This window comes from Panicum virgatum, chromosome 3K, assembly GCF_016808335.1.
Source record: "Panicum virgatum strain AP13 chromosome 3K, P.virgatum_v5, whole genome shotgun sequence".
NCBI classification, from domain to species: Eukaryota; Viridiplantae; Streptophyta; class Magnoliopsida; order Poales; family Poaceae; genus Panicum; species Panicum virgatum.
Window position 1 is genome coordinate 25,297,546 of NC_053138.1, and position 14,748 is coordinate 25,312,293.

The 14,748-nt window shown below is 45.9% G+C and overlaps 1 protein-coding gene across 2 annotated transcripts; it reads right to left on the reverse strand.

Moving 5' to 3' along the window:
* Positions 1 to 10,368: 10,368 nt before the first annotated feature.
* On the reverse strand, positions 10,369 to 12,546 carry LOC120698622. Of its 2 annotated transcripts, XM_039982314.1 has the most exons (4): positions 12,152 to 12,546; positions 11,816 to 11,985; positions 11,099 to 11,545; positions 10,369 to 10,793 (listed from the first exon to the last, which is right to left on the reverse strand). In XM_039982314.1, the coding sequence occupies exons 3-4, from the start codon at positions 11,501 to 11,503 to the stop codon at positions 10,623 to 10,625; spliced, it is 576 nt and encodes a 191-aa protein (XP_039838248.1). In that variant the 5' UTR covers positions 11,504 to 11,545; positions 11,816 to 11,985; positions 12,152 to 12,546; the 3' UTR covers positions 10,369 to 10,622. The 2 variants fall into 2 exon arrangements, with proteins under 2 accessions (XP_039838248.1, XP_039838247.1); XM_039982313.1 differs by lacking the exon at positions 11,816 to 11,985.
* Positions 12,547 to 14,748: the final 2,202 nt, after the last annotated feature.

A 14,748-nucleotide genomic window follows, 5' to 3' on the forward strand; every position in this document is an offset into this window, starting at 1 on the left:
AGAATGATGAGCAAGAAGAACTTCGGCAAGAGAGGTCAATCATCAAGAAAAAATCCTTTTGTGAACAAGACTTGCTTCCAATGTGGTGAAGTGGGTCACATCATTGTAAATTATCCAAACAAGAAAGATGACAAGAACAAAAAGGACAGGAAAAATGATGAAAAGAAGAAGAAAAAGTTCATCAAGAAAAAGAAAAATGGCCAAGCTTATTTTGTTGAATGGGATTTTGATGCAAACTCCTATGATGATGATGATGGTAATGATAAGCCATCCAAGGGAGTTGCCGGGATCACCATTAAGGAGGCTCCGTCGCTCTTCTCCACACCACATTGTCTTATAACAAAGGGTGGTGCAAAGGTATTACAAGATGATGATGAACTTGAAGAATTTTCATATGATGATTTTGTAGACATGCTCAATGATGCCGGTGAACTTGTGATCAAGGAAAAGGCAAAGTTGAAGGACTTGGAGTTGAATTATAGTTCACTCCAAGCTTCCTATGAGGAGCTAAAGACCTCTCATGAGAATCTCAAAAAAAACTCATGAGAAGCTTAAGGAAGCTCACAACACCTTGCTTGATCACAAGGACAAGGCTAAGTTGAGCATGGAGGCTAGTAGTGAAACTTGCAAATCTTATTATATATCTAGCTCTACTAACCCCTCATGTAGCACAAGTGAAAAAATTTCTTGTGATGAGTCACTTATCTTAGAGAATGGGAAATTAAAGAATGAGATGATTTGTTTGACCAATGATTTGAGCAAGTGCTATGATAGTAGAGCCAAATTCAATCATTGTTGGTCAAGCCAAAAGTTCACCTTGAATAGGCAAGGTCTTGGTTATATCCCAAAGAAAGGCAAGAAGGCCTTTTATGAAACCAAGACCGTGTTTGTCAAAAAAGATGGACGGCCATATTGTGAGAAGTGCAAAAAGTTGGGCCATAATGAGAAGAATTGCACCAACAACAAAGCCGTATCCTTTGATTCTAACTATGTTCTAATGAAAGATTCTAAGAGTTGTGTTAGTGCTAAATATGTTGGGTTGCCTATATATGGTGCTAAAAAAATGCCATTTGGGTGCCTAAAACCTTGGTCACGAACATCTAAGGATCCAAGAAAATTTGGGTACCTAAAAGAGTTACTTCTCTTTTGTAGGTGAACTACAAGTCCGGAGGAAGACATTGGGTGCTTGATAGTGAATGCACTCAACACATGACCGGAGATCCAATGATGTTTTCCTCTCTAGATGAGAATGTGGTTGGCTATAGTGACATCATCATTGGTGACAATAGCCGGGGCAAAGTCAAAGGAGTTGGTTCAATTCTTATCTCAAGTGATCATTCTCTTTCAAAAGTATTGTTTGTTGATTCTCTCAAGTTTAATCTCTTAACGGTCACTCAACTTTGTGATTTTGGGTATAAGTGTAGTTTTACTAAATATGATGTTGTAGTGACTAGTTTGGATGGAAAATATCATATCTTTATGAGATTTAGACATAAGGATGTATACCTTGTGGATTTTGCTACTAAAGAGGCAAACTTGTCTACTTGCTTGTTCACTCAATCATCTTTGGGTTGGTTATGGCATAGAAGACTTGGTCATGTTGGCATGAAACAACTCAACCGACTCATAAAACATGATTTAATAGTTGGCTTGAAGAATGTGAAATTTGAAAAAGATAAGTTATGTAGTGCACGTCAAGCCGGAAAGCAAATTGCAAATGCTCATCCCACTAAGAGTGTCATGTCAACCGAGAGACCATTGGAATTATTGCATATGGATTTATTTGGTCCTACAACATATAGAAGCATTGGTGGGAATTGCTATTGTCTTGTGGTAGTAGATGATTACTCAAGATATACATGAGTTTTCTTTCTTCATGACAAGGCCGATACATATGACATATTCAAGAAATTCATGACAAGGACCGAAAATAAATTTGAGCTCAAGATGAAGAAAGTGAGAAAAATGGAAATGAGTTTAGAAACACAAGAGTTGAGGAATTATGTGATGAGAAAGGAATCAAGTATGAATTCTCAACCAAGTACACTCCGGAACAAAATGTTCTTGTTGAGTGGAAAAATAGAACTTTAATTGATATGGTAAGATCAATGCTCTCGGAGTATAATGTTTCGGATAGTTTTTGGGCCGAAGCAATCAATACGGCTTGTCATGCCTCTAATAGATTGTATTGTCATAGATTTCATAACAAGACCCCATATAAGTTGCTCATTGGAAGGAAGCCAAATATCTCATATTTTAGAGTGTTTGGTTGCAAATGCTATATTCTCAAGAAGGGAACTCGGTTATCAAAGTTTCAAAGCAAATGTGATGAGGGTTTTCTTTTTGGGTATTCATCTTGTAGCAAAACTTATCGGGTCTACAACAAAACACATGGCATTGTTGAAGAAGCATATGATGTTGAGTTTGATGAAATCAATGGGTCTCATAATGAACAAGAAAATCTTGATGATGTGAGAAGTGGTGGTTTGAGAAATGCAATGAAAAATATGTCAATTGGTGATGTTAGACCAAGAGAAAAAAATGAAGATGGTCCTTCTATCTCTATTAGAGTTAATCCTTCAAATTCTATCTCAAATGATTAAGCACAACCAATTGTACAATATTCAAGTAATGATGATTCTGAAGTACAAAATCAAGTTGGTTCATCTAGTGCACCTTCTCTATAAACTTAAGAACTTATTGTTCCTCAAAGAATTCATCATGTTCTTGCAAAGGATCACCCGGTGGATCAAATCATGGGTGATATTAGTAAAGGTGTCCAAACTCGATCTCGCATTACTTCATTTTGTGAACATTATTCTTTTGTATCTTTTCTTGAACCTAACCGTGTAGATGAAGCATTGAGAGATCCGGATTGGGTGAATGTTATGCATGAAGAATTGAATAATTTCACCCGGAATTAAGTTTGGGATATAGTTGAGAGGCCCAAGAATTATAATGTCATTGGCACTAAATGGGTCTTTAGAAACAAGCAAAATAAAGATGGAATGATTGTGAGAAACAAGGCAAGATTGGTGGCTCAAGGCTTCACTCAAGTCGAAGGTTTGGATTTCGGTGAAACTTTTGCCCCCATTATTAGACTAGAAGCTATTAGAATCTTATTAGCTTATGCTTGCTCTCACAACATAAATTTTTTTTAAATAGATGTGAAAAGTGCTTTCTTGAATGGCAAGATTAGTGAACTTGTTTTTGTTGAGCAACCTCTCGGTTTTGAAGATCCCAAGAAGCCAAATCATGTATACAAGCTCTCTAAAGCTCTTTATGGTCTTAAGAAAGCTCTACGAGGTTGGTATGAAAGATTGAGGGACTTTATTATCTCTAAGGGCTTCAAAATTGGTAAGGTTGACACTACCTTGTTCACTAAAGCCATTGGTAAGGATTTGTTTGTTTGTCAAATTTATGTTGATGATATTATCTTTGGTTCAACTAACTCAAGTTTTTGTGAAGAATTTGGTGAAATGATGTATAGGGAGTTTGAGATGTCCATGATTGGTGAATTGAGTTTCTTTCTTGAACTTCAAATCAAGCAACTCAAGGAAGGCACCTTTGTGTGTCAATCAAAATATGTGAAGGATATCTTGAAGAAATTTGGTATGAAAGATAGAAAACCAATCAAGACTCCTATGGCCACCAATGGGCATCTCGACCTAGATGAGGGAGGTAACCCGGTTGACCAAAAACTTTACCGTTCTATAATTAGTAGTTTGCTTTATTTGACCGCATTTAGGCCCGATATCATGTTTAGTGTTTGCATGTGTGGACGATTTCAAGCCGCACCTAGAGAATGTCATTTGACCGCCGTCAAAAGGATCTTGAGATACTTGAAATATACTCCTAATATTGGCTTATGGTATCCTAAGGGTGTCATTTTGATTTGGTTGGATTCTCGGATTCGGATTATGCGGGGTGCAAGGTTGATAGGAAGAGCACTTCCGGTGGTTGTCAATTTCTTGGAAGGTCTCTTGTTTCTTGGTCTTCAAAGAAACAAAATTCCGTGGCTCTTTCAACCGCCGAAGCGGAATATATTTCGGCCGGAAGTTGTTGTGCACAACTATTATGAATGAAGCAAACTCTTCTTGATTTTGGTGTGAAGTTTGATGAGATTCTATTATTGTGTGATAATGAAAGCGCCATGAAAATTGCAACTAATCCGGTGCAACACTCAAGAACCAAACATATTGATATACGTCATCATTTTCTTAGAGATCATGTGAACAAGGGTGATATCAAGATTGATGGAATTGGCACGGATGATCAATTAGCCGATATATTTACCAAGCCATTGGATGAATCTAGGTTTTGCAAGTTGAGAAGTGAGCTTAATATTATTGACTTCTCAAATGTGGCTTGAAAACTAGCACATGTGGCATATGGTTCTTTCATGCATTTTTTTTGTTTTTTCTGAATTTTTGGAGCATTTTTGAGCCATTTATGAGTTTTTATGATTTAACTTGATTTATTTTTGATTTTTTGTTGAAACTTGCTCATATGAGTCTTTGGAAGGTTTTCATGCAAGTTTTGATATTTTTAGATTTTTATATGAGCAATGATCCCAAATTGAAGTTGGAATGGTGAATATTGGCAAAATTCTGGATAGACTGAAATTTGGTAGTGCGGACGGTCCGCGGGTAAGAGGCGGATGGTCCGCAGTTCATGAAAAATGCTCTCCAGAGGCTCTGCAGAAAGGTTGTCAGCCGGAATTTTATAGTGGCGAACGGTCCGCCAATGTACAGCGGACGGTCCGCGGGTCACCGGTGCATCCGGTTAGCATCGGATACACCTAAGGGGCGTCCTCTGAGCAAGGCGCGGACGGTCCTCTATGGATCCGCGGATAGTCCTCCAGTGTTGGGAAAAAGTTCCCCAGAGATAGTTCCAGTCGGCTGTTAGATCAAATTTTTCAGAGGCGGACGGTCTGCTCCGAGGGTCGCGGATGGTCCGTGCCTGGACAGAAAGGTGGGGACGGACTGCTTGATTTATATGGGATGTCCTTTTCTATTTCCCCCACCAACCCGCACCAAACCTCCAAAAGGCTCTCTCTTTTTCTCTCTCAAGCACGTGGGGGAGATGACAAGATCCAGACTTTTTGGTGTGGTTCTCGGACGGTCCGAGCACATCCCCGGGCTCTTCTCAAAATTCAACATCATGCCCTCTCGGTATTCCATTGATTGCTCTCATTATATTTGTGGATTTCATCATAAAAGAGGTTAGGGTTTGGGGTGCTCCGATCTATTTTTGGGCCATGGATTCATGAAACTAGTTGGGAGATCTTGTTTCTAGTGATGAGGAGATACTTTGGTTAAAATTTGGTTGGTGGATTGAATCTAGAACTCAAATAGTGATTGAATCAAGTTTTGGGCGATTTTGGATTCTCTGTGCATGAACAGATGCATTGCGGACGGTCCGCGCCTGGCTGGCGGACAGTCCGCCGTTAGGCAGAATCAGCACATGGACGCGGATAGTCCGCGGCCTTCATGCGGACGGTCCGCCAGTGCACAGAATGGCTGATTCTTGTTCTCTTGTGATGATCTTACTTGGCTTGGATATTATACTTGAATATATGAATCTTATCATTGATTATTGATCTCAGGCCACCTCGGAAGGTTCTCAAAGCAACCACATCAAAAATCAAGAAAGCTGGAGCATCAAAGAGACAAAAGACGATTCCGATGATGTGGACTATAATCCTAATCTCAGTGAGATGACTGCAGCATCTTCAGTGGGTGATGTTGGTGGAGAATCTTTAGAGGAGGATGTTGAGGGTCTTGAGGATGATGTTACTGACTTGATGGGGCTTGATCTTGAGAACAGGCAGTGGACCACAGAGTCATATGCTAACGCAAGATCAGTTAATCAGCTAAATGAACCGGTCTAGCAAATTTCCTTCAACATAGATGTGATTGGAATGAGACTGTTATTCGCCAGTTTTATGCCACACTAGAAATCAACATGGTAGAAGAAAAGATATGGTGAATGACTAGAAAGAGGACTTACTATGCCACCTTTGCTTAGTTTGCTGCAGCTAATCAGTTGGACTATGATTTCATCACTAGTGAGTAAAGTGTGAATGTTGTGTTAGAAAACCCTCTAAATGAGAATGACTACCCATGTACTATGAGCCTGCATATGTTGGTATTCCTAGAACTTTTGGGGGAATCCAGGGTCTGAGACATCATCCTGCTGTGATTAATAAGATTGTCAGAGTCAAATTTCTGCCAAAGAGTGGCAACAAAGACAAGATTAGAGGGCTCTATTGGAATGTGATATCTCATGTCATGAATGGAAATAGAATAAATGTCATTGCTCTTATTATGGATCAGCTTGCAGATTTAAGACTTAACATGGAGATGAACTTATATTTTGCTCCATATATTATGTCCATCATCAAGATCAAGTCTTGCTTCAGAGGGATATGTGAGAGCAAGCACACTCCTTTCAGGCCATTCAAGATTGACAATGCTTTTATTTTTGAGGCCTTTGACTCCTTTCCCTAGAGATGATATGGATGCTGAAGCACAGGGGTAAGATGGTGATGATGATAGTGATGATGATGCTCACATGGGAGCAGCTGCAGCTCAGCATGCCATGCCACCACCACAGCCTCCAGTACAGCAGCAGTGGGCTCTTCTAGCTGGCTACTTTGACCCTTACTTTGCATCCATGCAGGAGAGCATGTCCTCTCAGATTGCGGGGTTGGCTAGTCCGATGCAGAGTCAGATGAACCTCAACTTTCAGAACATGCAGCAGCAGATGTTACAGCCCATGATGGCTTAGATGCAGAGGGTTCAGGAGAGTTTACACTCAGATATAGCAGTCCTGGACTCCCGCTTTGAGAATTTGCCTTCTTCTGAGCAGTTTGAGCAGCTTGAGCAGAGACAGCAGCAGCTAGAGCAGCGCTTTGACACTTTCAGCACAGTCTTCACCGGTTTTTCTAACCACTTCTACTCAGTGTTCCCGGCTCCAATGCCGCCTCCAGAGTTCTACCCGCACCAGCCGTTCTACCCACCACCACCTCCTCCACCGCCAATGAATTGACCTTTTTTGGCAATTGATGCCAAAAGAGGAGAAGGAGCTTTGGAGTGCTTGGATCTAGGGGGCTCATGGACTTCACATGGAGATCATTCGCTTTCGGATTTTGCTTGCTACTCGTGTTTATTTGTGTTGAACTATTGCATTACATATTTATTATTTGTGTCTTGCATGAACTCGGTTTGTGATTTGTGGTTGAATTTGAATATTTGATTTGTAATGTGTGATGAACTATGTTGATTTGTGTTACTCTTATCTACTTATGTTCATCTTGTGGTTGTGAGGTTGTGCTAACCAAGCTAAAATTCATATCATATATATATCTTGTATCTTGTATGCCTCGATTTTCATTTGTAGGGGAAACTCCTTCAAAATTTTCAAATATATATATATATATATATATATATATATATATATGTGCTCTTTGTATTCATTCAAATTTATAAGCACATATCAAGGTGGAGTTCTTTCTACTAATCGAACTCAAGAAAATTTATTCACACCATATTCTGAAATTTTCAAGAAAAATGAGTAAGTTCTTCCAAAGTTCAATTCCAAATCCACCTTATGCCTTGTGTGTAAAGTTGACTTGAATATTTTTATCACTCCAAAATTTAGTGTTGTCATCAATTACCAAAAAGGGGATATTGAAAGCATCTGGACACCTAATTCGAGTTTTGGTAATTAATGACAACAGTTTGTGGATTAATGATTTCATTTGAGATAATGAGCATAGATTGATCCCCGGATGAAAGGGATTTGGTTGTGAACGTGTGGAGCTTTGGAGATGATACGCAAACTTTGGGCTCAAGGCAAAGGTATAAATTAGGGCTTTTGCATTTTACCGGTCACAAGGTGTTTAGTGGATGAAAAGTGACCGGATTTGTTAGATAGATAGCCGTACTATCAAGAGGGGTTGTGTACTCGTGCTTGACGGGTCTTTAGTGCCATTTTGCTCGAAATGTCTAGATGCATGCATGAGGGCTAACGGCATTTTGAAAAGATTTGAAAAAAATCAAGTTTGAGAGCTGACTGCACAAGTGTGGACAGTCTGCCTCTGTTGCGCGGACGGTCCGTACACGTACCAGAGAGCCTGTTGAACTCGAGTGGGAATTTAAATTGGCTGGCGGACAGTCCGGCCCAGGTGGACGGATGGTCCGCCGCTCTAACTCAAAATGTACTAGAAAGGGTGTTTTCTTTGGTTCAGGCGATGATCTGTGCGGCGGACGGTCCGCCCCTGGGGTGCGAATAGTCCGCCGACTATTTGAAAATTTGTACCAGAGACATTGTTGTCTCTGGTGGGTTTCAAGGATGAACGGCGGACGGTCCGCCCCTGGGGCGCGGACCGTCCGCCGGCTAATTTCAAAGTTGTACCAGAAACGATGTTCGTCTCTGGTGGTGCGGAACACATAACCGCAGACGGTCCGCCCCTGGGGTGCCGACGGTCCGCCCCTGGGGCGCGGACGGTCCGCCAGGGCTGTAACAGCTAGTTCTGACACGCATTACATGCACTCTGACTCACTGGTTTATAACGGCGGACGGTCCAGTTTTTGAACCGCGGACGGTCCGCGACTTCGCAGAAAAGAGTGTAACGGCTAGTTTTTTAGGGGATGTCTATATATACCCAATGCCCGGCCATTGGGATGCTCTCTTGGCTATTTGGACTGCATACTTGACACTATAGAGCTAAGGCATCTCTCTCACGCACACTTGCTTAGAGATTGCATTCTTGAGAGTGTGAGAGCATTCTAGTGCATTGCATCAAGAGTTTGAGCTTTGTGGCACTAGGGAAACTTCAAGCAAGCGTTATCGACTTGTTACTCTTAAGAGTTGCCGCTTCCTAGACGGCTTGGAGAAGAGAATTTCGTGGAGCTCCTCCAAGGAGATTGTTGAGGAGCCCCGATTTCGATTGTGAGAGGTCTTGTGCTCACCTCACCGGAGTGGTGAAGAGCAACTCTAGTGGAATCGAGGTGTGAAACAGTTCCTTGATTCAAGCCGGCTCAAGATCAAGAGAGTTCTTGATAAAGGAGCGGTTGACTCTTGGAATCCACTTCAACGTGGATTAGGGGTGACCGGCAAGTCATCGACACCACGGGATAAATTCGTGTATCTATCTCGGTTATATCTCTTGCTCATTTGATTTAGTTCATTTATTTTGAAAAAATTACTTTACTAGAACTTGATTTGTAACTTGTCACCCTAGGTTGCAAACCCAACTAGAGTTAGTAGTAGTATAACATAGGGCTTTCTTTTATTACTAATTAAATTTTTTAATGTTGTTGGTTTTAGATTTTAACCTATCTATTCACCCCACTCTAGTCGGTGTTTGATCTTACAAAGATAAGGGCGCGTTTAGTTGCAAAACCAAAAATTTTTGGTTGTCACATCATCCCTTTGACCAGATGTCTGGAGGATTTTTCGGACACTAATTAAAAAACTAATTTCAGAACTCACTTGGAAACCGCGAAACGAATCTTTTGAGGCCTTTGACCGCATCATTAGCACATGTTGGTACTGTAGCACTTATGGCTAATCATACACTAATTAGGCTTAAAAGATTCGTCTCGTCATGTACATCCAAACTGTGTAATTAGTTTTGTTATTTAATTACATTTAGTGCTTCATACATGTGTTTAAAGGGGGAGGTGAAAATTTTTGGGTGAAAATTTTTGGGAACTAAACGGGCCTTAAATGGACGGAGTACTAGAAATTAAAAAAACATTGGGGCTGGAACGGGGTCGGGGTTGCCCGTTTGACATGTTCCTAATTAATGCCGGAGCGATGTCAACAGCTTGGAGCTTTCAGTTTCCGTACAGGGGAGGGGACGACGTGCACGTATGGCGGCTGCCGCGCGCAGCTCCTCCTGCTCCGCACGCGGTTGCCGCGGATGCACTCTTCGGTCTTCGCTAGGCCGGAGCGCGGCGGTGGACGATGGCGGAGACGGGGTCGCGGCGAGGCCCAGCGTCGTTTGCTGCGGGCGGGGTGTTCGTCGTTGCGCCTGCGAGGCGTGGAAAAGCGAGAGGTGCTCGATCAAATGACCCAAATCCTTCGCCATTTCTTCCGGAAAGAAAACGTAATCGGAAGAAAGCGAGAGGTGCTCTGCACTTGTGCTGATGCACGCCGGCGACCAACCAGGAGGCTTGCATTGCATCTGCGAGGAACCGGCCAATCGAGCGGCCGGGTCAGCGAGGGGCTTGGAGGTCAGTTTTGTTCCTGTTCTATTCAGCAGCCATGCTTGCGGAGCAGGACGTCGGTGCTTCCGTCGCAGAGGTGGAGAGGGGTGGACAAAGCTCAAAAGGCCCAACGGATGGGCCATCTTCATGGGCTAACTGGCGTGAACCAATCCATTCCATTTTCCAGCCGACAACGCAGTAGAAATGTCCTGAAGTTACGACGCGTTTGCAATGGGCCATCCAAGCCTCATCATTAACATGAACAAAGAAGCTGCCAGAGACCCGTAGGGCCCAGCACGCAGCATTCGCCTTGCGAATTCGCATTCCGACAGACCAATCTGCTGCACGCGCCCTGCATTTTACACACTACAACTCTGTACACAGCGTCATGGAGAAGAAGAATCATGGCGGAGCAAATGAACGGCGATGATGCTCGTGGTCATGGGGAGGCCAGCGCACGCCTTCCCTGGGGCACGGCGCGAGCGGCGCCGGCTGCGCGAGGAACGTCGGGTACCGGTGCCCCGGCATCAGCACCGTCAGGTCCGCCGCCGCCGCCACGGGCTCGTCCTCCACCTGCAACGCAACAAAACAAAAACAACCCGGCGACCAGGTCAGGTCTCGCACGCCACGTCGCCTCGTCGCTGTGTGCCGCGGCGCTCGGCCGTGCACGAGCGCACAGTGCCAGCCCGTGGACACGAGTGTGGAGTGCTGTGGACTGAGGAGAGAGAGAGGGCGCGTCGCGTCACCTCCTCTGAGCACGGCGCACGTGACCCGACCGCACGAGCGGTCGGGCACGAGAGGGGGAGGAAACAGTGGCAACGGCAACGCAGTGGGAGCACGAGAGAGGAGCAGTGGCAATGGCAATGCAGGTACTGTACCTTGAGCGGGTGGCCGAGCTTGTCCGGCGACGCGTCACGGTGGTGGTGGTGCAGGCGGCCGGCGGGCAGGCCCACGGCGCGGCTGCGGCCTTCGCCGCCGTCGTCGTCGGAGCGCGGGGAGGAGGACGACGAGGAGGAGGAAGCCAGGCCGGGCTTGATGAGGTGCTCGAAGATGGCCATGAGGAGGAACATGGAGACGAGGACGGCCGTGGCCGCGAAGCCGAAGGAGATGGCGCTGGCGCTGGTGGGCGCGTCGGCGCCGCCGCCCGCGCCCCTCATGGCCGAGGCCGCCACGGCGTCGTCCCTGGCCACGCTGCTGTCGCCCGCGGGCTCCGACGCGGCGCCGGCGCCCGCCACCGTCCCTACCCACGGCCTCGACCGCTGCCCCGCGAAACCGCTGCTCATGGCTCCTCTCCGGCTCGGCTACCGGGATGCGCCGCGGAGCTCCTGGCAGAGGAAATGCAGGCATCAGAGGCTGGAGGCCGTCTTATCTCCTGGCAGACTGCATGTGAGGCTCGTGAAAGACATGTCACGTCCTACATGTGAAGACTGAAGAGGTCAAAAAAAGCGAAAGCGAAATGGAAAATGCAGCACGGCTTGTGGCTTGTTGCTCCCGTTCCCGTTCTTTCTTGTAGGCGGGAGTTGTTGGGATTAGCAGTGTGGTGTGGCGATCTGAACCAGAATGATGGGGAACGGCAATGTCACCAACTCACTCACCACACCGTGCACCGTTGCACGCACGCTGTGTTTGGAACGATTTGTTCTTCCAATTCTGTCCAGCCAGGGCAGTTTCAGAAAGACGATTGAAACTCACGCTCAAAACCCTCACAATGCAAATCCACCCTCGTTCAGTAACTTGCATCATTTCCCTTTGTGCTATTCCCTAACTGTAATCAAGCGTAAAGCTGAAAAGCACGGCGGAAAAGGAAATGGCAGAGAATAGTAGCAGCAGTAGATAAACCGAGGAAAGTCTGAAAATCTGAACAAGTACAATATCCACTCATTCCTGAACTGATGTGTGGAGTACGTAAACTGCAGGCAAAAGAAACTCACCTTTAGCAGCACTAGAACTTCCCTGGAGCAGCCTGTTTTCCGGTGCCTCATCTACCTTGCGAGCCCCTGGAGAGGACGAGCGATGGAGTGGCACCCTTCTTAAATGGAAGGAGATCCGGCTGGGGCCATGGCGAAGAAGGTGTGGCATTCAGGCATTGTGCAGGGGTCAAGAGGACGGCAGCAGCAAAAGCGAAAGGTGGAAGAACAAAAAGAGAGCAGGGGGTGAGCTGCCACCCCTTGCACAGAGAACATGTGAGCGAGGCTGGCCTAAACAGTGGACGTGATGGCACCGGCAGGGCTAGCTGCAAGATGGTAACCCTGATGAAATCGTGTTTGGGAAATGGGCACCGCGAAGAAAGGGACCTCCATCCTCACCCACCTCAGGCACGCAGGCAGTTTAGGCCCTGTTGTTCCCACTCCGTAAACGCAAAAAAGTGTAAAAAAATCTTGCTAATTTGAAGTACTAAATGAAGTCTATTTACAAAATTTTTTGCATGGTTGGGCTGTAAATCACGAAACGTATCTAATGAGCCTACTTAATCCATAATTTGCAACAGGGATGCTACAGTACCATCCGCTAATTATTGATTAATCATGAATTAATTAGCATCATTAGATTCGTCTCGCGATTTACAACTCATCTGTGCAAAAAGTTTTGTAAATAGACTTCATTTAGTACTTCAAATTGGCAAGATTCTCACGCAAATTTTTTTGCAAAAACATGTAAAACGAAGGGCCTTAGTCGTAGAGGGGGAGGAGGAAAATGATTCCAAAGGGTGGTGGAAGGGAGAAAGAAAAAGGCAAATAAAGAGCCAAACAAAGGGAAAGCGAGGAAAGCTAGCAGCATGAAAAGGTGTGAGGCCTGGCCCCTTGTGCAGGATCCGATCAGATTTTGAGAGTCAGTGTCTGAAATTATATGCAGGTCACAGGTCGGGTCAGTCGTGCAGCTGCCGTAAATTGGCTCTCTCCTCTGATCCTCTCCTGCGAGGAATCATGGCCACATCTTGTCATCTTCAACCTCGGGAATGGTGCGGTGCCAGTCTGCAAATGCAAGGTGATTGCGAGCTCAGCTCGCAGACATAATGGTCAAGTAAACTACGGAGTATGTTTTCTTTGACGGATAGCAAAAGAAAAAAAAATAAGAGAAAAATAATGGTCAAGTATGTTTTCATTCTTGCTGTAACGGAGAAGCAACAAGAGACGCATGGCATCGTCGACACTGGCCTGGGACAGGGAGGCATGGCGTTTTGAGGCTCCGAGGCAAGCCGGGGGCCTAGCGCCGGACAGCCCGGTGGATCATCTGGGAAGCCACATGGAAATAAAGGAAAGACACGGCAATAATCTATGATCCAGCGGCATTGGCTTCATCTGCTAGCTCTACCATGATGCCCGAGTACGCGCGGACAGCCTGATGCTGTCCCAGCTGGTGGTGCTCGCGGGAGGATAATGACTCAACACGAGGCCTGGGCCTGGCATGCATCCGCGGGAGAGGGAGTCTTCAGTCGTGCGTCGGAGGCGGCAAGCAGGCCGCTAGCTCCAACATGCCACTTGCCGTGTCTGGGGAAATCAGTGCATGGGAACCCCCAGGTCCCCAACTCCTAATCAGCATTTAACCGGATGCCTCAATGAATGGAAACCGAGCTGTTCGGCTTGATGATGCTCATGATCTCCTCAGGTACACCGTACAGACAGGTCATGCTCTTCGGTCGCCCCAAATTAAAGACGGAGTGAACTGTACCCGGCCGGAGAATGAGCAATTGTGAGGTGCCCGGCCGGATTGGGGTGGTCTGCTCTGTCTCACTGTCTGTGCTCCAGGAATCCCATGCAGGTGGAAATCCCACTTGGGATCCTCTTAGAAAACATCAGATCCGCAGAAAAAAGCCGTGTCTGATGACTGGCTGATCGGTAGCAGTACTGCGTGCAGGAGTCTGTAAGAAACCGATGGCGCCTATCATGGTAGGCATCATATCATGTGGAAACCAAGACTCTTGTGGAAATTTTGGAAACCCCAATCAAGACCACATGATCCTCATCCAAGGGCTATGGGCAAAGGTGGATTCATTTAGCACTTAACCCCCCACCATTAGCCAAAGTAATCTCAATTTTGTGGATAACCCCTGCATCTAATCCTCCTCCAGCGCCCAGCCCCCCTCCCCTGTTTCTCATCCCCATCTGCGCACCGCCGCCCAGCATCCTCATCTCCTCCAGCGCACCGCCGCCCCCTCGCCCGGCCTGCGAGCTCCGTCGGCCGCGCCGCCCCCTGAAGGTCCGGCGGTGCAGGGAACCCGCCCCTGGAGGTGCAGGGCCCCTCGCCCAGCACCGGGCACTGCCCCTGAAGGTCCACCGCCCAAGTCGCTCCGTCGGCCATCGCCCTTGGAGATCCGCAGTCCCTCGGCCGTGATCCACTCCTGGAGGTCCGGCTGATCGAGCCCCATTAGGAGGCAGCACAAAGCCTCTGAATGTTCAGAGCTTCTGAATTTTCAGAGCACCTTATCTTACAAGCAATTCAGCAGGACATTCGACAATGTATTGAGAATGATAATGGCGATGGCAATAGGATATGCTGAATGTTCAGAGCTTCTAAAATTCTATAACAA